Below are 23026 nucleotides of genomic sequence, written 5' to 3' on the forward strand. Positions count from 1 at the left end.
ACTTGGAGACAACTTTCTTCAGAAGGTTGCATAGAGTCTTATTGAATGCTTCAACAAGACCATTGGCGGCAGCATGATACATAGAAGATTTACGCTGCTTGAAGCAAAAGAGATCACAAATTTTGTTCATTAACTTGTTGTCAAATGGCTTGCCATTGTCCGTTATTATGTAGCGAGGGATGCCGAAGCGATAGATGATATTCACTCGAATAAAATTTTCAACATTCTCTTTCTTCACTTCTTTAAGAGCAATGGCTTCAGCCCATTTTGAGAAGTAATCTATTGCAGCCAAGATGTACAAGTGCCCACCAAAAGATTTTGGTAGTGGTCTCATAACATCCCATCCTCAAGCGTCAAATGGCCAAGATGCGATAGTTGGGTGCAATACTTCAGGCGGCTGATGTATGAAATTTGCATGAAATTGACAAGCATCGCACCTCCGAGCATAATCTAAGCAATCTTTCACCATGGTTGGCCAATAATACCCCATCATCTTTATGTGAAAGTGGAGTTTCGGTCCAGATTGATGTGATCCACATACTCCTGAGTGTGCTTCTTGCAGAGCTTGAATTGTTTCTTCCTCTCCCAAACATCGTAATAGTACACCCTCAAATGATCTTCTATATAATGTGTCCTTGTAGTAAAGGAAGCGAGGTGCACGACGACGAATGTCAGTCCTTCTCCTTGGATTTTCTGGAAGTATCCCATAACACATGTAGTCAATAATGGGTTGTCTCGAATCTTCATTTATGGCTTCAGAAACGGCAACGAGATGCTCAAGCTCATTTTCTATATATTCTTCCTCATTTGGCGGTGGTACTATCCATCTTTGACAAATTGTAACTTGTGTTTGTTTAGGAAGGGTTAGCGTTGAAGCCAAGGCAGCCAATGCATCAGCTTTCTTATTTTCCGTTCTACGCACATGTTGAAGGGTTACATCTCCAAGCCATCCTATCAACTTTTGAGCATAGTCATGATAAGGACGCAATTCGGGCTTCTTCACCTCATAACTTACCAAGAGTTGGTTGATCACCAACTGAGAGTCACCAAAGACCTGTAAGTGTAATTGCTTCATGTCGATGACCATCTCAAGTCCAAGTATCAATGCTTGGTATTCAGCGACATTATTAGAGCAACATTGCTTCAAAGTAAAGGAGAATGGTAAAATCTTTTCTTGCGAAATGATCAACACCACACCAACGCCAGCTCCGCCACGATGTGCAGCCCCATCAAAGTACATTTTCCAAGGAGGTTGAATTTTAATAGACATCGCATCTTCATTAGGAAGATCATCAGTTAATTCCCAATCGTCGGGTATCGGATGATCTGCTAAGAAATCAGCTAATGCTTGTCCCTTCATAGATTTTCTGAGGGATGTACACAATCTCAAACTGTTGGAATTGGAGGTACCATCTTGCTAGTCGATCACTAAGGACAGGTTTTGACATAACAAACTTGATGGGATTTGCTCTAGAATGAGGCGGACAACATGCGCTTGAAAATAATGTTTAATCTTTTGAATTGAGAAGACATGTGCCAAGCATAACTTTTCAATTGGCGAATAGTTCAGCTCATTCGGTGTCATCGTTCTACTTAAGTAATAAAGAGCATTTTCTTCGCCTTCACTGTTCTCTTGAGCTAGCAAGGCTCCTACAGACCTTGCTTGTGCCGTAATGTAGAGTATCAATGGCTTTCCAGGCATAGGGGCTGCCAAAATCAGAGGCTTCGCTAGATATGATTTGATACTTTTAAAGGCATCGCTACATGTTTGATCCCAATTAAAAGAAGCACCTTTCTTCATGAGATGACCGAATGGTTGGCATCTTCCCGCTAAATTTGAGATGAATCTCCTCAAGTAGTCTAACTTTCCTTGGAGACTTTTTAACTCATGAATATTTTGAGGCTCAGGCATCTTTGATATTGCATCAACTTTGGCTTGATCAATTTCAATTCCTCGATGTCTCACAATAAAGCCAAGGAACTTGCCAGAAGTAACTCTGAAGGCACATTTCAATGAGTTCATCCTTAGTTGATATCTTCGGAGCAACTCAAACACCATTCTTAAGTCTTTCAAATGATTATACCTCTTTCTTGACTTTACCACCAAGTCATCAACATGGCATTCAACATTTTTATGGAGCAAGTTATCAAATATATTTTGCATAGCCCTTTGATATGTGGCACCAACATTCTTTAAACCAAATAGCATCACTTTGTAGCAATAAATACTTTTAGGCGTGCGAAATGCGGTGAGTTCTTCATCCTTTTGAGCCATGCGGATTTGATTATAGCCAGAAGAATCGTCCATGAATGACATCGCCTCATAACCAGTGGTGGCATCAATCATCAGCTCCGAAATGGGAAGAGGAAACTCATCTTTAGGACATGCATTTTTAAGATCTCTAAAGTCAACACATACTCGAATTTGACCATTCTTCTTCCTTACAAGAACAATACTTGAAATCCATGTAGGATATTTGACCTCACGAATAAAGCCTGCCTCAATGAGTTTGTTAACTTCATTTTCTATCAATGGAACCAAGTCTGGCTGAAAGCGTCTTTGAGCTTGCTTAACAGGACGAGAACCATTTTTGACTGCCAATTGATGGACCGCTACTTTAGGATTCAATCCAGGCATTTCTTTGTAACTCCAAGTGAAGACATCCCTATATTCTTTGAGTATATTCATATAAGCGATTTCTTCATTAACTTCTAGAAAGGCACTCAAGTAAGTTGGCCTTGGGTCTTCATCAGTGCCAAGGTTAACTTCTTTCAAAGGATCTATTGTGGTCTTTACTCCTTCTTCAAGTTCCGGTAGAGCATCTCCAGCATCTTCCTCTTCTAAAGGATCATTGTCATTGACAGATTTATGACAACACTAGACAATATCTTCTAACTCTTCATCAATCTTCATTTGAGGCAAATAATCATACTCATTTTGGATTGTAATATGATTTGAGGAGCCTACACTTTCTTCATCTTCCTCGCGCTCCTTGGTGTAAACCACAGTGTGAACCTTTGCCTTGAGTTCCTCTTTACATGAAACTACAAGTTCCACTCGTCGCCTCATTCTAGAAGGAATCGAACTTTTGAAATCCTCTCGAACCAAATGTGAAGCAGGCGTTGTAACTTTTAAATAACTTCTTAGATTCTTGTTTTTCTTCAATGGACCTAACCTCTCAAACACAGAAGTTCTTGTAGTCAATTCTCCAAGTCTATCAAAGACGAAAGGCTTTTTGTTGGGAGTAGCGACATCATCTTCAAAAGTTATATGGTTGTTGCTTGCCCTTCTTATGGAAATGCAAATTGGTGGTGGTTGGCTATAGCCTAGGCCTTCACGTGTTTGCCTAGTTATATCTTCTGACACAAGTTTCCCTAACATTGAAGGCTCAGCAAAGTTGTATCCAACTTTCACGAATAACTTGTAAGCATTGGGATCAAAACCATCTCTTGTGCGTTTTGTAGAGAGCGCCACATCTCGCACTTGATTTTGAGAGATTGACTTTTATGGCAGCTTTGAAGACAAGTTTATTGCATCAATCCGTCTGATAGAAAGAGTTAGCCCTCTCAATACATTTTCTTGAAGGTTAGATGATTGACCTTCTTCTTTCTTCACTTTTAGAACATAGCAAAGTCTAGAAGTCAGCTTCTTCTTCGAAGACATGATCCTCCCTTCATTAAGAATGGGACAAAGTTCTTTGGTGTCAACGTTTACCTTTCCGACTGCCACATCGATTCTTTTGGTTATGACCTTATCGGACATGATTGGTTTTACATCATTGGATTTGGCCCCTTTAACAACATAACTTTTCAAATATAATTTCGCATCAGCAAAGTGTGTCTCAACTTCGGTGAAAGAATTATCATCTGCAACTATCTTCCTTTCAATCCCGCCTTCAAGATACTTCGAACATTGATAGTAAGAAGATGAGACAATTCTATTCTCATGTACCCAAGGTCTGCCAAGTAATATATTGTACGACGTCTTTGCGTCAATCACATGCATACATGCGCTTGATCGCAAATCTTCCATGTGGATCTCTAATTTAATAGAGCATATGGACCTCTGCCCCCCTTGATTAAAACCTTGTATCAACAGACGACTTTCACTAAGTTCTCCAGTCGTGATGCCGAGTTCTTTCAATGTGTGGATAGGCAGAATGTTGACTTCAGATCCTTCATCTATTAAGATTCTATTTATCTTCTTCTCTAGCACGTGACCCGCCATATACAAAGGACGATTGTGTAGTGTTTCACCGAATAGAAGACCATTATCTGTAAATGTGATTTTTGTATCACATGTATGTGCTTCTTGGGAAGAAGGTTCAATAGGTGTTTTAGAAGGTGAAAGAGACATCATTGACGAGATTTCCCTTGTTGTCTTTTCATCATCATTAGGAGACACTTTTGATGATGATTCACTCGTTGTTCCTTCTTTGTCAATAGGAGGCACCTTCATTGTTTCTGCTTTATCAGTATTGAAACATGATGCCTCGACATTGTCTTGAGTAGACTTTATGTCGAACAAACTTGGTAAGAACTCCTCTAGAGTCACAGGACGTCGAGGTTTTTGGTAGTTATGCACTTCTACCTTTGCCCTCTTTGGTAGACTTTCTGTTTCACCATTTTTCCTCTAATCGGTGGCTTGGATGGTTCTTTTCTTAAGCTTGACTTGTTGCGTTTTCGCCTAGTTACAAGAATCCAGCCTTCGTCACCATCTATATCAACTTCCTACTCCAATGACTCTTCTTCATGATTTTTAGAGATATATATTTAGACCGGATCGAGTGAGCCAAACGTGATAGAGATCTGGTTAGAACTAGTCTACTCATAATCAAGGACAATTTTCTTTTCGTTAACCAATCGCATCACTCTATCCTTGAAGACAAAACATTTTTCGAGAGGATGGCTCACAAGTCTATGATACTTGCAATAATTTGGGTCATCAGCTTTTCCGGCTTCATTGGGTCGCTTCATCTCTGGCAAGTCAATGAGCTTTAACTAGAGCAACTCATCAAAAATCTCAGAAACGTCAGAATCCAAGAAGGGATATTTTTTCATTGCATCTCCCTTAGTGTCGACTTTTGATTTGAACGTGCTTGGAAAGCCGTTCTCACATTTTGTTTCATGCCCTCATTCATAGTGATCTTCGCAGGCGACGCATTAATATTCATGGATTCTTTATTGTCATTTTTAGGCACAAATTTACTCCATCTCTTGGGTTCCTGCTTGTCGCTTCCTTTGCGAGGGTCTCGGACATACGTCATATCTTTTCCAGCAAAGGACATGCTTAACTCCATATCATGAGCGCGAGTAGCTAGATCTTCGAAGGATTTTGGTTTTATTCCTTGTAAGATATGAAGAAGCTCCCAGTGCATCCCTTGGATACACATTTCTATTTCAGAAGCTTCACTAAGCCTATCCTTGCAATTCAGGATCGCGTTCCTCCATCGATTTATGAAGTCTATGGCTGGTTCATCCTTCCTTTGGCGAGTATTCGTAAGTTCTACCATGTTCACAGTACACCTCATGCTATAGAATCGATTGATAAACTCGTGCTCTAGTTGCTCCCAACTATCAATAGAATTGGGCTCAAGATCTGTGTACCAATCAAAGGCATTTCCTTTTAGAGACCGGACAAACTGCTTGACAAGATAGTCTCCATATGTTCCAGCTTTATTACATGTCTCCACAAAGTGTGCAACATGTTGCTTCAGATTTCCTCTACCCTCAAATTGTTGAAATTTGGGAGGTTGATAACCAGCAGGCATTTTTAAGTAATCAATTCTTGCAGTGTATGGCTTGGCATACATATGAGAAGACTTGATGAAGACTTCATACTTATCTTTGAGAGTGCCTTTAATGAACTCCTTCAAGCAATCGAGTGGGATTTCATTAACAATTGGTGCTTTCTTTGCAGGATCTCCAATCTCTTGAACTTCAACACATTTTCCGGGTGCATGACTCGCTTCTCCATCTAAAAGTCCTTCCATTCGATATATTAACTTATCGATTATAGACTCTTGGTATTGTACATGTTTTGTCAATTCTTCAACCAATATCGTCACATTTGTGAGTTGTTCCTCAGAGGAAGAAGCAGCAGCCACCATTGTTTGCATGATCATTGGAGATGTAGGAGAGTAGCATGGATTGTCGCGTAAGTTGATCTTCAGCGGACTCACATTACAGGATGCGCGTGGAGGTGATTCGTTAGTTGAATCATAGTTCTTCCTTGTGGTAGAATTCTTGGAACCAGATTGCTCAAGTAGAGCTAATGTCTCCTTGATCTTTTCAGCAATATTGTTTCCTCTTTTCAAAGCATTTGTGGAGAAACTTGCTCCTTTTGGAGTTGAAGACACAAAAACAGGAGTTGATGCAGACGACACTTGCAGTGTTTGTTGTCCTAGCGTAGCAGCTTTGTTTCTCGTAACAACTTCGAAACTTTCAAAGGTAACATCAAGAATGCCTTCAACTTCAGTAGAGAACTTGGAGCTAGTGGACTTAGAGGCAGTTGATCGAGAGTTATTCTTCATGGAAGTCATCTCGATGTTGTTTGATGCTTGAAAAGTTGAGATGAGAGGTAGAGATTGTCCCACTGGGCGTGCCAGAATTTGTAGACAATAAAATTCACGTCGAGAAAACAATAATCAAGAACAGGAAATTATAGCAACAATCGTATCTATTATTTCAAAGTGCGAGTGTTACAATCTCTATGATTCCTCTGAATTCGCCTTTTTAAATATGATTCAAGGGCTTTAAAGCTTGATCTTGAATCTTTGATGAATTTGAACTTTGAACTTTATCTTGATCTTGACTTTTGCTTGAATTCAAAGGCTTCGAGCTTGTTCTTGAACCTGATAGTCTTAATCTTGATCGTTCTTGAACTTAAAAGCTTGAATTCTTAAACTTGTAGCTTTATAGAGAATTTTATGGCGTTTTGATACGCTTAAATTACACCTCCTTTCAGAAGCATAAGCGATCGTTATCAAGTAAAGAACCCAACTTGTAGGTTGAGATCGATCCCACGAGGAAAATGGTTTAGACTTTACTTTTAACCAACAATTATATTCGATTAGTCAAATTATTTCCAGAAACAGGTAATAAAAAGGGGGGTTGTGCTTTTGTGAAACAAATAGTAAGAATTTAATAAGTAGTCAATAATTAAACTCAACTTTGGTTGTTATCAAGATAAGAGAAATAACTAGGGTATACGTGTTCCCCATAATCTCATAACGCAGTAATCCTAGTAATAGCAATCCTTTTTTTTAGTGTATTACATGCAAAGTGATAAGTTAGGTATCTCTAAATCCTTGGTTCGGCATCTATAGAATTTCACTCCGCACCTTGGTCCGGCTACGTGTGTATAATTTACTAACCCTTACCTTTACCTCATATTAGGCATCATAATCGATGTTTGGCTTAGTTATTACCTCGCACCAATCGACACTAGCCTATTAGATAGTATCACACTAAATCTATGTTGATAATTCTTTTCTTGTTAATTACCTCCTTGGTCCGGCAAGTAGTAACAAGGCGAGTTCTAACGTTGGCCACCGTTAAAAAGACTTCTAAACGAAAGAATTATCAATGCATGCAAAATACTAGTCAAGAATTGTTTATTTACTATTCATACTTTGTTAATCGATCATGGTTCCCACAACCGTAGTTTTGGATTTAGTTACTCATATTGGCAAGAACACAATTCATAATTGTAGATGAAGAAATCATGAACTTACGTAAAGAGAATAATAAACCCAGAAAATTAACTTGAATTGCAAAACCAAAATCTTCAAAACGAACTTGGGAAATCAATAATTGCTAGGGTTGCAAATTAATCTCCCAAGTTACAAAGCAAAAATAGAATAATAGTGTCTAACCCCCAAAAACGAGGTTTACATGTCCTATTTATAGAAAACAAATCCTAAATAAAAAAGGAAACAAATTAAGGAAAGTTTTATTCAGGTACGCGTCTTCGATCCACGAGACTGACTTACGGACCGTCGATGGATCTACGGTCCGTAAGTCCCTTCCGTCACTCGGGACTTAGAAAATATTTCAGCATCCAAAAATCAGCTTCTCTGAAGCAAACGACGGACCAGCAGCACGGACCGTAGATCGACCTACGGTCCGTCAATCCCTTCTGTAGCTCCATACTTAGAATCTTCAAAAATCAGGTACTGGAACCCTCGCAGTCTCATTCTACGGATTAACAGTACGGTCCGTAGATCAATCTACGGACCGTCAATGGGCACCGTGGTTCCACACTTGGTCAGATTTCCCTGATTTGTCCTCAACACCTTGCATGCTGATCTACGGTCATCACCTACGGACCGTGAATGGACCTACGGTCCGTAGATGACCTCCGTGGATGCCTTTTTCTGCATTTCCTTCAGCTGTCTCTAAACTTCCGCGCCTGAACACCTTTCCTGCAAAATATGATAAAACACATAAAAACCAATATAAAAAGGCCCTAGACACACACAACTTGTAAGTGAAATGTATTAGAAATACCGTAAACTCACGGTATATCACGTTTGTACCACGGATTTTCTCTAGCTTCTTGTTTAGAATTTTCTGTCTTATTTTTGAATTATGAAGACCCCTATTTATAGTTTTAAAATAGGGGAGTTGTGATTGGAATAGGATTTCCTTCGGCCAATCAAATTTAAGTGACATGGCATATGGACTTTATGGAGCGGGCTTTAATTAAATTTATTTTTTGAATTTAAATAATTAACTCAATTATATCAATCCATAATATTTATTTGGACTAATATATTAATGAATTTAATATAATTCGAATCATTTTATAAATTTATATTTAATAAATTTTAAATGATTACAGATATTCTTGTCATCAGTCTGCAAAAGCAATTCGTCAAATTCAAAGAAGAAGAGGAATGGGAAAAGAAAGAGAAAAAGAATATAAAAGAAAAAGGGGTGTAGATTAGTATTTATATTTAATACAAATTTGTGCGAGTTTGTTTGGGGTGTATATTTTACTTTTGAAAGCTTTAGGGGGTGATGGAACACCCATGAAATATTAGTGTATAATTGAGAATTCGGTCAAAATAATAAAAATAAATCATGAATTATGTATAAGCTCACTCAAACGGGCACTTAGTTGTTACCGTACTTCTTTGTGGTTGTATATACATGGGTATGTATATACATATACATATTAGTTATATATATATATAAAAATGAGAATAGTTCACCAAATTATCCCAAGTTTGAGATATAAATTTCTCAAGATGCTCTCAAGTATTTTGAACATGATTGCGATTTCTCAATCCCAAATGTCAACTTCGAAGCATCATTAATGCCGAATTTTAGTCCTCCAATGGAAAATTTAGTTTGTGAAATGACCAAAGAGAATTACGGTATGTTGGTATTGAATCACAAGATATATGGTTCTCCTGTGAATTGGTTATTTGATTTTGCCGTTAATTATAGGAAAAATCACCTCACATATATATTTAAAGGGAAATATCACAAGTTTTAAATGTACTTTCAAAATATTACTACTTATAACATTTTAATTTCAAGTTATAGTAGATCATTTTTTATTTAAAATCAATTAAACTCCACTTTATTAAATAATTAGTCTAATATAATTATATTTTAATTAATAGGTGATATAAATACAATTAATAAGAGATAATCAATGTTATCTATTACCCTTTTTTAGGGATTATGTTACCTTTCACACATAATATTACATTGATATTAGGTTTTTTTTAACTGTCACAAGTCATCCCCATCACCACGTTTCTCTCTTTCTCACACACCAAAACAACACCCCACCACCCCCACGTTCAAAGGTAAAAAATTCTCTCTCACGTCTTCATTCTTCTTCTTAGAAATAGTAAATCATTTCTCTCACTATAATCAGTTTTCTTCGTTGTACACTCAAAAGAAAGGCCAAATCTTTTTCACAATACTAAGAATCAAGATTTTAGGCTTTTCAAAAAAAGATGAGCATACACTTAAAAAGAGCTCAGATTCGTAGAAGCGAGTTCTAATGTTGAAATTGAGGCTCCATCTTTTAACATCTTGAGTCAAACGTCTTCGACCAACAAAAATGCAAATTCGGCGAACTAGAGTGTTACCCCTCACAAGAAGAAACAAATCGCAGTAAAGGAGAAGAAAAAAGAAGCAAAGAAAATTGCAACTCCTCAAAATCGAAAGGAACAAAAGAGAAAAGGGAAAATGATGGACCGCACAAAGAAAAATAACATGCTCTGGATACTACCTATTATCTTGCACCAAGACCAAGGAGATCAATTGTTATACAGATAATCGACTTAGACTTTCATTCCACGTTTATATTTTAGGATGTCGTTTATTTATTTATTTTCAGTTTTTGACAACCATATATATTATGCATAAATGCATAGTATTAAACAAAATTTATTAATTTCGTTCATGATTTTTGAAAATCAAAAGTATGTTTTATATTGAGTATAAAAACATATATTGTTATACTTAATTTTTTCACATGGATACAAAATGGATACCAATTTCATATGGTGTTAGCATTAATTTTTCAACAAGTCGAATACAAATAGAAAAATGATAGACCACGCATAGCAAAAGAACATGCTTTGGATACCAAGTATATACAAATTGGATACAACATTAACTTATTTTATGTTATCTAGTTTGGTTGAAATATCAATTAAATTTTTTTTTCGTTTTCTAGTGGGATATCTGTTGGATACCAATTGAATACAACATTAACTTGTTTTGGGTTGTCTAATTTGGTTGACATCTCAATTACATGCTCGTTTTTCAATTTTTCCAATAGGATATCACTTGGATACTAAATGTGTACCAATTGGATACAACATTAACTTATTTTAGGCTAACTAATGCAGTTGAAATCTCAATTACATGTTGGTTTTTCAATTTTCAATGGGATATCAGTTGGATACAAAATGTATACCAATTGGATACAAAGCTAACTTGTTTTAGGCTGACTAATTCATTTGAGATCTCAATTACATGTTTTTTTTTTCAATTTTTTCAATGAGATTAGTTCGATACCAAATGTACACCGATTGGGTACAAATTAACTAGTTTTAGGCTGATTAATTTAGTTGAAATCTCAATTACATATTTTTTATTCAATTTTTTCAATTGGATATCAGTTAGATACCAAATATATACCAATTGGGTATAATATTAACTAGTTTTAGGTTGTCTAATTCGATTGAAATCTCAGTTACTTGCCTTTTTCCAAATTTTCCAATGGGATACCAGTTCAATACCAAAATTGGATGCAACATTAACTAGTTTTCGGTTAGCTATTTCAGTTGAAATCTCAATTACATGTTGTTTTTTCAATTTTACCACTGGGACATCAGTTGGATGCCAAATGCATACCAATTTCATACTAAGATTTGACTTAATTTTTTCGATCAATATCAATTGCATACCAACATTACCTAGTTTTTTACTATACATTTAAAAAACACTTAATACACAAATGATTAACTTGTACAAATAATAAATGTACTGAAATTATAATTCATTGACTTAAAAGACTAAATAAATCAAAACATAAGTTTGCCACAGTAAAACAACCAAAACAAAGTAAAAATAAATTATGTCTTTTTTTTAGCAGGGTAATTTGAACATGTCTTCTTGTTGTGTCCCTCCCAACGATATGTACTGCACATAACCTTAGATCTCTTGAATTTCACATCAGCAAACCCTTTCCAACGTTCAAGTTGTGGTCTCCCTACAATTCTTTTTGAACCAGACGACAATAATTTATGCTCCGACACTTTTTGAATTGCATATTTTTCTGTTCCATCATAAAGTATTATGTTAGTATTACAGGATACAAAAGTACAAATAAAATTTATACATATGCTATATCAGTATACGAATTTCATACCATTTTTATGCATACTTTTTATATCTATTTCATGTCAAAAGTAAACACTGATTCATACCAGATTCATGCCAAAAAGAATACAAAATCATACAATTTATAACTGGTAATTGTCTTTTATTAAGTATACCAATTTCATCCCACTATTATGCACAATTCCATACCAATATGATGCCAAAAATAAAAATTGAATCATACCAGATTTGTGCCATAAAAATTATAAATTTTTATACAAATTTGATCTTACTATTATACGAATTTCATACAAAATTTACGTCAATTTTTATACCAGAGTCATATAAAAAAATCAATAATGGTTCATACAAAGAATGAAGAAATTTAGTTGTAGACATTTTAAATCAGTATTCATTCACAAATTAATTAGTAAAAACATTATACAAAATTCATATTTAATCAGTATTCATTCGCAAAATTCATTGCATTTTCGAGTAGCCTTTTCCCATATCAAATTTTAAACGTTTTATTAATATATAATTAGAAAATATTCATTCACAAATTCATCGCATTGTCACTGAATAGAAAAAAAATTACACAGTATTATTTATATAGCCAATACAAAAATAAATTCTAAATAAACACTAACCTCAAGGATTTCATCGACCACCATACTTTATTAATATTGATAAGATACCTTCCATGACAATATGAACTAGATTATTTTCTAATAGAACAAAATGAAGACGAATCAGAGAGAATATTAAGAGAAAGAGAAAGTTACAAATATTGTAAAAGAAAACTGTTTGAAAGACAATTAACAAGTGAGAGAAAATGTCAATAACTATCTTGAGCTAAACAAAGAAAATAAATATTTTTTTGTTATATCTTTCCTAATTTTCTGCCTCCTATTAATTATCATTAAGATTTTCAAATTTTCTGTTAATTACATTTCCGTTTTTAATGTTTTTTATTTTAAAACAAATTTTATTTCGCATTTTTTTAAATCCTTTTTTAATTTATGTAATATGTTATAACCCGTAATTGTTTATTGTTAAAATTTGAAAGATAAAAAATAATGTCATAACTTATAATTATTAGTCCTATAAATGTTATATATAAAATTTTCACTTAATTATATACTCTCTTTTTTTATTATGTTGCTACTTTTTGAAAATTGCATTTTTTTGTTACTTTACGTAATTGCGGGCCTATTTTTGGGCTTATTTTGTTTTCTTTTGTGGCTTTTACTGATGGCCCAGAATAGCTTAGGCCGTTCTGTTATTTTCATCAACTTAATCCACCTGTATAAATAGGATTATAATTAGTAAAAATTATATAAAGCACATAGTATAATAAACAAATTACTTTCTGTCCCTACTCTTTCATAAATTACGAATTTCCCTTATTTTTATTGTGTTATGGATACTTTAATATGCGGCCAGATACTTTAATTAAGAAGCTGTAATTATCAGGTTAGTGCGTTAAAAAAGGGATTTTAACAGATTTATGCGTTAATTAAGGGATTTAAAAATTAACTGCCGCAATTAACTCATACGTTTAATGCATCTGCAAATCGTTCAATCTTAAAACACTACTGAACTAAAATTTTGAAATTCAAATTTTGAAATTTTTATTTCTTGTTTTACGAAAAGCTCTGGAAATTCCAACATTTTTTTTTGGGTGAAGATCTGTAATGAATATTTCCATCTTGTTAAGGCATTCAGGTATATGGGAAAGTGATGTTAGGTACGAGCAATACAAAATTGATGGCATAGTGGTGGGGGAAAATATTTCGTTGGTTAATCTCAATCAGCAATTGCAGCAGAATTGAACATTGATGAATCAAAAAAAAATATAGAGATCAGATACGTTGTAGAAGGTAATTCATGTCCATTGTGTATTCGGAATGATATGGGGGTGAAATTGTACATAGAAGTGAAGAAACATGAGGTAGAATTTGGTATGTATCCACTATGCATTGATATATCGGATAGAAGTGATGAAGATATACATAATTTGATGCAACAACAGGTGCAATTGTGTGTGTTGAAGGTGGAAAAATGGACCCAAAGGCTCTAAGCATTGTTGAATCGAAAATTTGTGATTCTTATTACATACCAGAGATGGAGGTGGAAAATTATATATCAGATACAAATATTTCTAATGTGGAAGTGAAGCAATTGTACAAGGATAAGGCAACTCTAATGGCTGTTATGGAAAAATATAAAATTAAGCATAGCTTCAATTTTAGAGTTAAGAGATCTGATAACAAAATGTATGTGATACTTCAATCTTATAAAATTGATGATTTTTTTGATATCGTGTTGATCATGATACACAAATAACGTGTGTATGGTGCAATTGTAGTTGTTAGGTATCATAAGGGTTTATGTTTGACAGTTTAATTGAATTTTGAATGTGCTATCTGATTTGTATATCAAATATATAATATAAGTCGTCATTGAACTGTGTGCAGATTACAATTTAACTAAAAGTCTTTGTAATAATGTTTGGTGTACTGTTATTTTATTGCAGCTACGTATTAGTATGTCATTCAGATGCTTGTTGTTGGGAATTGAAGGCGTCCGTTAGGAAAAATACAGACATATTCAAAGTGAGATACTTCAATAGTGAACATACATGTCCATTGAGGGATAGGGTATTAAGTAACGTTCAAGCTACTGTTGGGTTTCTTAGTGGTGTGACAGCTCCAAAGTTAGTGAATCATAAAAGAAAACATACTCCAAATATATGAATCACAATTAACAGATACTTTATTTCAACAACCATATCTTTCATCTACAAATTTAAAAGTAAAACTCAAACCCCAACAATCAGTGTTTCTACAGACCTTAAAACCAACAATAAGATATCAGCAACTGATACACAGATATATGAATCACAATTAACAGATACTTTATTTCAACAACCATATCTTTCATCTACAAATTTAAAAGTAAAACTCAAACCCCAACAATCAGTGTTTCTACAGATTATAAAACTTGCCTATCTTAAATACAAATCGCAGCACACAGAACTTGCCTTAAACTAGTCTTGCATCTACAAATGTAAAACAAATACTTATTTTTCTATCATCTACATATATGAATCACAAGTAAAAGATACTTTAATTCAACAATTAAACCTTAAAATCAACAATAAGATATCAACAATTGATAAACAGATATATGAATCACAATTAACAGATACTTTATTTCAACAACCATATCTTTCATCTACAAATTTAAAAGTAAAACTCAAACCCCAACAATCAGTGTTTCTACAGATTACAAAACTTGCCTATCTTAAATACAAATCGCAGCACACAAAACTTGCATTAAACTAGTCTTTCATCTACAAATGTAAAACAAATACTTATTTTTCTATCATCTACATATATGAATCACAAGTAAAAGATACTTTATTTCAACTATGAAACCTTGATATCAACAAGTAACAGATACTTTATTTCAACAATGAAACCTTAAAATCAACAATAAGATATCAGCAATTGATAAACAGATATATGAATCACAATTAACAGATACTTTATTTCAACAATCATATCTTTCATCTACAAATTTAAAAGTAAAACTCAAACTCAAACAATCAGTGTTTCTACAGATTACAATATACACTAGATACGTTTATTTTTCAACAATGTGTAAATTAAAAGCAAAAGATAGACATACCATGGGTAGTGTTGGTCGTAAAATGGGAGGGGCAACCTTTCTACCCCTTTTCTTTTTAGTTTTTGCATCCTTTGCTTTAGATGATGATCCCACTTTCGTTTTCGATTTTCTCTTGGAAGAAGTTCGATTCGCCATTAATGTCGTTGCATGCAAGCTTTTAGACCTCTGTTCATTCAAGTTTCGGTGTTCAGATTCAAAAATTTGTTCATTGTTAGGTGTTATTAATTGGGAAATCCCAATATTAAAAGAGGGATGATCCATTGTGACAAATAATCCAAAATCGATTGAAACAAAAAATTGATTTTGAAAGAAAAATGAAGAAGAAGAAGAATACCTATTTTGAACTTTGACACTGTTGAATCGTTTGGAAATCAAATTGCTTTGAAAGCAGTAACTGATTTGGTAGTGGGAGAGATTATAGGCGAGATTTTGGGGGTGAGGAAGATGGGTTTGATTTCTTTCACAATAAAGTATCCGGAAAATAGGAATTGGGGAAAAAATAGGGATTTTTGAATTTTTATGAAAGAGAAGGGATTAATTGATAATAGGTAAACATATGTAGTGTACTTTAGTAATTTTACCTTATAATTATAATATTTTTGAAACATTTTACATTTTTGGGGATAAATACCCTAGTTTTCTACATTGATTTTTAGAGCACGTTTAAATTGACTTATTTTAAGAGTTTTTAAGTCAAAATCAATTTTAACCACTTTTATAGTGTTTAGATAAATTTTAAAAAGTGCTTATAAGCATTTGACTTCAAACTAAAATAATAAAAATAAGTCCCAAGTTTTATTGACTTATAAGCCAAAAATGAGAAGTCAATTCAACCATACTCTTAGGAGTCGTTTGGTTTGAATTCAAGTTATGATGGGATTAGTTATGATGAGATAAATTATGATGGGATTAGTTATGATGGGATAAGTTATACTAAAATTATTTTTTATTGAGTGTTTGGTTTGTTATATTCAAAATAATAAATCTTAAGAACAACATATAAGTTTACTAAAATACCCTTCATGGATGTGAAAAGTAATGTATAAAAAGTGTTTAAAGGGATATTTTTGTCATTTAGTCATTTTATCCCGGGATTACTATACCACCCATGGGAAGGGATAACTTATCCCAGTACTAATTATTAATCGCAGAATAAGTTATCCCAAACTTCCTAACCAAACACTAAATTAAGTGCCACAAAATAATTATCTCAGGACTATTTGTACCTATCCTTCACACTTAGTCTTATGTGACCTTTTTCAAGAAAATCCACCTTTTTACACTTGAAATATCTTTGTTATCTGACAAGTCTATTTTTTATTCAAAGGGTTAAAAGGATAGGAAATCTCATTTCCTCTTGTTATTCTGCCTCATTGTAAATTCTATACAGTATTTTTTTCTATACGACGAGCTTAATTGGAACAATATACATTGTGAAGATTCATATAGCATTCCTTACTACTTTTTTATTTGAAATGAGAACATAATTATTGATATTGTATTATTATAATAATAAATTGAATGCTCAATTTTAAACTGAAGCAAACTTTATTTACAATTATATACTTATCATTCTTGGGTTGATTTACACAAATAGCCATTTGTTCATATTTTAAAAAGTTGTACAAATTATTCTTTCAGATAAAGAAATTGTGCACATATAGGTACTTTGCTTTATGTGTTTTTTTTTTAGTTTTACCCGCTTATAACGTTGGTTCAATTTGTAACATGCGATAAATGTAATACTTCATTCGTTTTAAAATAAGTGATTTTTTTCACTTGACACATTCTTATGAAACTACTTATTTATATGTTTAAAAAATAAGCAATATTTTTACCAACTTACCTCTAATTAAATGTCTTGAAGAAAAAAGTTCATTTTCTTTTTGAAATCCTAAAGCATCATTTATTTTGAAACGAAATAAAAAAAAAAACTAAAATAACATTTATTTTAAAATGGAAGAAATATATAAATAAATTAATGATATATTTAGTTATATCTTTTGTTCTGTCCGCATTATTTATACGATATTTAGTTCTTTAAGGTCATGCTCTTAAATAATTCTCACATAACTTATGTCATATAATTATATATATATAAAACATTGAATAAGCAAAACTATACATCAATAGATATGAACAAATTATTTAAATCCAAAACTTAATAATCATGGAGCCCCCCCCCCCCCCCCCCCCCCCCGCCTTTTTTTTTTTTTTAATTCTGTGTAAGAAATTTAAAGTTTGAAAATGCTGTATAGGTTTCCCCAATTAGAACAACATAAAATTTGTGAATGCTCTTTATTCCTCGATTACTATCAATATCAAAATTATTTTTCTTTTATATAATCGTAGATATAAATTATTTATGCAGTATAATTTCACGTGTGAAAATTGAAAAGATATGAACACTCTTTTCTTATCTTGTGAAGATAGAAAACTATTTACGAAAAATACTCAATTATAAATAAAGGAGATAATACATTTATGTGATTAACTTAATTATCTAATAAGTGAATAAGAACATACATAAATGTGCTATATATATATATATATATATATATATATATATATATATATATATATATATATAATTTATGTGTTTGTGAATCTTCACAAATTCGTGTATTATGCCACTAATTTATACATCATTTTTATTTATGAGTTTGCAAATTTAATAAAAATTAAAGTGTTAAATTAATTCAATTGTTGATATGTTAAGTTAAATTTAATTATTCTTTTATATTTGAGTGTAATATTAATTTAAGATAGTTGAGATAACATTTATGTCCAACACAAAGAAGTTGAAAATTGACATTATAATTAATTAAGGTTAAATATTTTTAGTCAACTATTGTAAGAATTAAAATAAAAATTGTTTAAAGGACCACTCGTGCAATTATGCAAATAATGTTTTTACAACTTTTCAACTTTAGTAGTACGTATTTTTTATCCCTTCAGTATTGATAAATTTTAATTCTTATAATATTTGATAAATATATTTATTTTCTTATTATTTAGTATGTGTATTTTTTTTTACTTTAAATATTAATAATCATTTAATTTTTTTATTTTTTTATTTTAAATATTAATTAATTTTTAAAATTATAAGTAATTACTCATATATTACCTAAAACTTACATTGTTACTCTTACATAACTTTTAACAAAATTCAAACATAACATATTTTCTTGTATTAAACAGATTTAAAGCATATTTTAACAAGTTAAAATGAAATATTCTTATTTTATTTTAATTTATGTGTTTTTATTTGATTACACACGAAATCTAAAAAATGAAGAAAATTTTGAATTTCATTGCGTTAAATTAAACCTATGTGAATCTTTAAATATTGTAATCATAAATTTATCATGTAGATCTATAAAATTTTATTTATTAAATATAAAAAAGACACTTTATTTGAAACAAATCAAAAAGTAACGTAAAACATTTGAATTTAGAGGGAGGGAAGTGTTAAATTTTATCACTTAATTCTTAACTTATCGCTAATTATATATTTGATAAAATATTAAATGTATTATAATACATAATTATACCATTTATTAATTATTTTTATAAAAATATGTCAAATTATACTGAATAAATAAAAATGAACGAAAAAGATTGTACAATATATAAGCGAAAATCAAAATTATCATGGGACCAAAATTGTTTTCTTTTCCACTCAATGTCCCGAGTTTACATTAATTTTTTACTAAATTCGAATCATGCAATTTAATACTTATTTAAAAATGGCGTTCTTAATAAAACTTTATTCATATCTAACACTCAAAAATGAGATCTCTTGTTAAGAATGAAAAAGTCCTACCTCGATCCGATTACCAAAAATGTTAATCACTTTCCAAAAACTCCTCAAAGGAAAGCACATGGTTTTTTTATATATAGAACCGAACGCACAAGATACCAATCTACAAAAACCAATTACCCAAATTTGTCGTCTTCTTTATTATAATATACAACAACACAGTCTCCTTCACTACGTATGCAATCCCTATCTCATTCCGCCATGATAACACCTCCACACCTTTCCTTTCTCTTCTTTACTCTTCAATTTCACATCACTTTCCTCTTTCATTCATAACTTTCTCACCCCAAATTCAGAGTTTTACTCTCCTTACTCTACTATCCATGTATAGATTTGGTGAATGAATCCTTCAAATTTCTTGCTTGATTGTAGTTTTTTTCATATTTTACAGACACCCTTTTTTGAGTTATTTTACAGATTTGACAGACACCCATTTCCGAATTTGATCTGATTTTCAAACTGTAGTTATGTTTAACACACCTTTTGTTCTGTCCTTTCTTCTTTTGTTATCATTCCCACTGATTTTCATTTTTGGCCCAAAAATTCTCCATCAGAAACACACTGAAATCTCAATTCCTGATGAGGTTGATGATATCGCTTTATTTCGCCGTGCAACTCTTTATTCCATCGGCAAACGTGGTGGGGATGGCGGGATTAGGGCAGTTTCCCGGCTGGGTATTACGAATCCTCGCCGGAAAATTGCTTTTCTGTTTCTGACGAACACAGATCTCCATTTCGCGCCTCTGTGGGAGCGATTCTTCTCCGGTCATGGAGATTTGTACAATATTTACATCCACGCAGATCCATCTTCTAAAGTTGCTTCACCTGGCGGTGTTTTCGATGGACGGTTTATTCCGGCGAAGAAAACCGAACGCGCCTCCCCTTCACTCATCTCCGCCACTCGCCGACTTCTAGCCACGGCGATTCTAGACGATTCTATGAATTCCTATTTCGCCGTTGTTTCTCAACACTGTATTCCGCTTCACTCTTTCAAATTAGTTTACAAATCTCTCTTCAAATCGACTCATTCCCCGGTGCACCGGAGCTTCATCGAGATACTTTCCGGCGAGCCTCAGTTATGGGATCGGTATGTCGCTAGAGGAGAATCCGTCATGCTACCTGAAGTCCCATTCGATCGGTTTCGGGTCGGGTCACAGTTCTTCATGCTGACCCGAAACCATGCCCGGTTAGTAATACGAGACCGGAGGTTATGGAGGAAGTTCAAATTGCCTTGTTTGAACAAAGACTCATGTTACCCGGAAGAGCATTATTTCCCGACCCTTTTGTCCATGGAGGATCCGGATGGATGTACCCATTACACTCTCACTCGGGTCAATTGGACCGGTAGTGTGGGTGGGCACCCGCATACCTATTACCCGAATGAGATCTCACCAGAGCTTATTCACGAGCTTCGGGAATCAAATAACACGTATTCACACATGTTTGCGAGGAAATTCTCACCGGATTGTTTGAAGCCGTTGATGGACATAGCGGATAAGGTCATTTTCCGGAAGTAAAACGGGTCGGGTAAGTATCTTTTACCCATTTGTTAGCTTATTTTTCAATAAAGTTTGCTTTTTTGCTTGTTAGATTTAACCATTAGCAATGTCTCAATTGGTTTAGAGAATTCATTAGTTTAAACTCTATGAGTCGTAAATTTAGGTGAGAATACGTGTTAATTAACTATTGTTATATAGCAAGTGGACTAGTCTAGATATGGATTCTATAGTTAATATGTTTTGAGATGTTTGTACATGTGTGGGTTAGACTAGACATACATCAAGATTTCAATTTTTCCTAAGATAAAAGTGTGATCTTGGAACAATACGGAAGTTTTCGATTATAAAAAAAGTAGTGGACATGAAATGACTTAGTAGTGATACCTTATTGAGGTGTTTCAAGGGGCAAAGCCAGATAAGAAGCCATAATTTTCGGAGAGTCGTGTTATGAATAACATTATTTTATCTTTATGAGTTGGAATTGTTACGATGTGGTCGGGAAGTTGCCTGAAAATGTGTTTTTTTAGTCAATTCTATATGTTCAAAATAAAAATAAAAATCAATTGCTACGAAAGATTTGAGCCATTAATATTCAGAGAGTTTATTAGAAACAACCTCATGTTTCTAAGTAATTGGATAGTTTAATGCTTCTTCAAATCTAAGCCATTCAATCTTTGTCCCTACAAATTTGTTGTGTGTTCTTCTCATTGTGTTTTGATGTGATCCTTTTGTCTGGAAAAACGATCTTCATACTCCATAATTTAAGGGAAAGATGCATCAACTTTCGGGTTTAGGCTAATGTGTGTTTGTAGATGATCAAAGAGCCAAATTCATTGTAGAATTTGGTTCAAATTTGAAGTATGCACAACAAAATGAAAGAATATGGGTGGATTTCTTTTCTTAAATCTTGATGGATAGTGTTACACGGTTCTTGGGACATCACTATCGGGGTGTGAGTTAGTAGTTAGTCTCTTGTGAAACAATCGAAGTGTAAACTGATTCAAACATCACTATTATCATAATGTAGACATTTGGTGAAATAGTCATCAACTTTACCTGATATTGATAAAGAAATGAACTTTGAACGTAACTTAGTCGCAAAAAGCACCCCACCGATGGTGGGACACATTAGTCATGGCCATACTAATCTATTGGCAAGAGATGATAGGTATTTGATGAAACAGTCGAGGTATTATTATAAATTGATAGGCGCATCACCCTTTTAGAATTGTTTAATAGATATTGTTAATCTATGAGAACAGTGTGTGTCTGGTTGAATGTCCTTTTTTCATTTGATATATTTGACTAATGTATTGTTTTTTTAAAATGTTTTTTGCAGGTGTGGACTGGAATCTTTTGTATTTTAAGTTATTGAAGCACAGAGGGGCAAGCCAAAAGCTCTTTTGTTGGAATAAACAAATAAAATGTTTTTTTGGTGGTCCAATGTATATACAGAAAAAAGAAGACAAGATAAGGTGTGAAATAATATTATCAAAAGTCCAAAAAAGAAAAAAGAAAAAAAGGGGTGTGGGGTTTAGAGTGGAGTTTGTTACCAAAAGGGAATTATTGTAGGAAAACATAAAAGAGCAAAAAGTAGCAAATGGCTCATTGCTTCTTTTTTTTTCTCATCTTTTTTCCCTTTTTGTGTTCTTTAAAAAAATGTAGATGAAGAATAGTCAAGTCTCCCATATGCTTGCCCCCTTTTATGTTGTTGGTTTATTTGTATTATTACTATTTTCCTCAGTGTTAATGTAATGTTACATTAGTTTGTTAGTTGCATCTAAATATTGGATCCTTCCTTTCCTCTATTTACTCTTTTTAAGTTTTACGACTCTTTCCTCGTTCTCCAACATGGTCCATTCCTGCACAAACCCTCTTATATCCCTGCGTATATTTTTTTTTATATATATATTCTTTTATTTATGTATCAAGTGCAAGAAAATGAGCAAAAAAAAAATTAAAAAAAGAAAGGGTTTTTGTGCCGAATACATAAATGTAAGTATTTTTTTCATTTCATCTTTTATCCATTAGAAAAGAGGCCAAAATGTTGGTCAAATGAATAATTGGCTGTGAAATGAAAGAGTGCTAGAATTGACGCATGTATGGCAACAAGTTGAAACTGGGAGACCAACTATTATCCAAAAGAACTGGC

At 33.0% G+C, this 23026-nt stretch overlaps 1 protein-coding gene across 1 annotated transcript; it reads left to right on the forward strand.

Moving 5' to 3' along the window:
• The first annotated feature begins 19567 nt into the window (after window positions 1-19567).
• LOC125835868 (glycosyltransferase BC10-like) lies at window positions 19568-22308 on the forward strand. Its single transcript, XM_049514967.1, has 2 exons — window positions 19568-20902; window positions 22214-22308. The coding sequence occupies exon 1, from the start codon at window positions 19843-19845 to the stop codon at window positions 20890-20892; it is 1050 nt and encodes a 349-aa protein (XP_049370924.1). The 5' UTR covers window positions 19568-19842; the 3' UTR covers window positions 20893-20902; window positions 22214-22308.
• The last annotated feature ends 718 nt before the right edge of the window (window positions 22309-23026 follow it).

Source organism: Solanum verrucosum, unplaced genomic scaffold (genome assembly GCF_900185275.1).
Source record: "Solanum verrucosum unplaced genomic scaffold, falcon-dt-bn FXZP01000128.1, whole genome shotgun sequence".
NCBI lineage: Eukaryota > Viridiplantae > Streptophyta > Magnoliopsida > Solanales > Solanaceae > Solanum > Solanum verrucosum.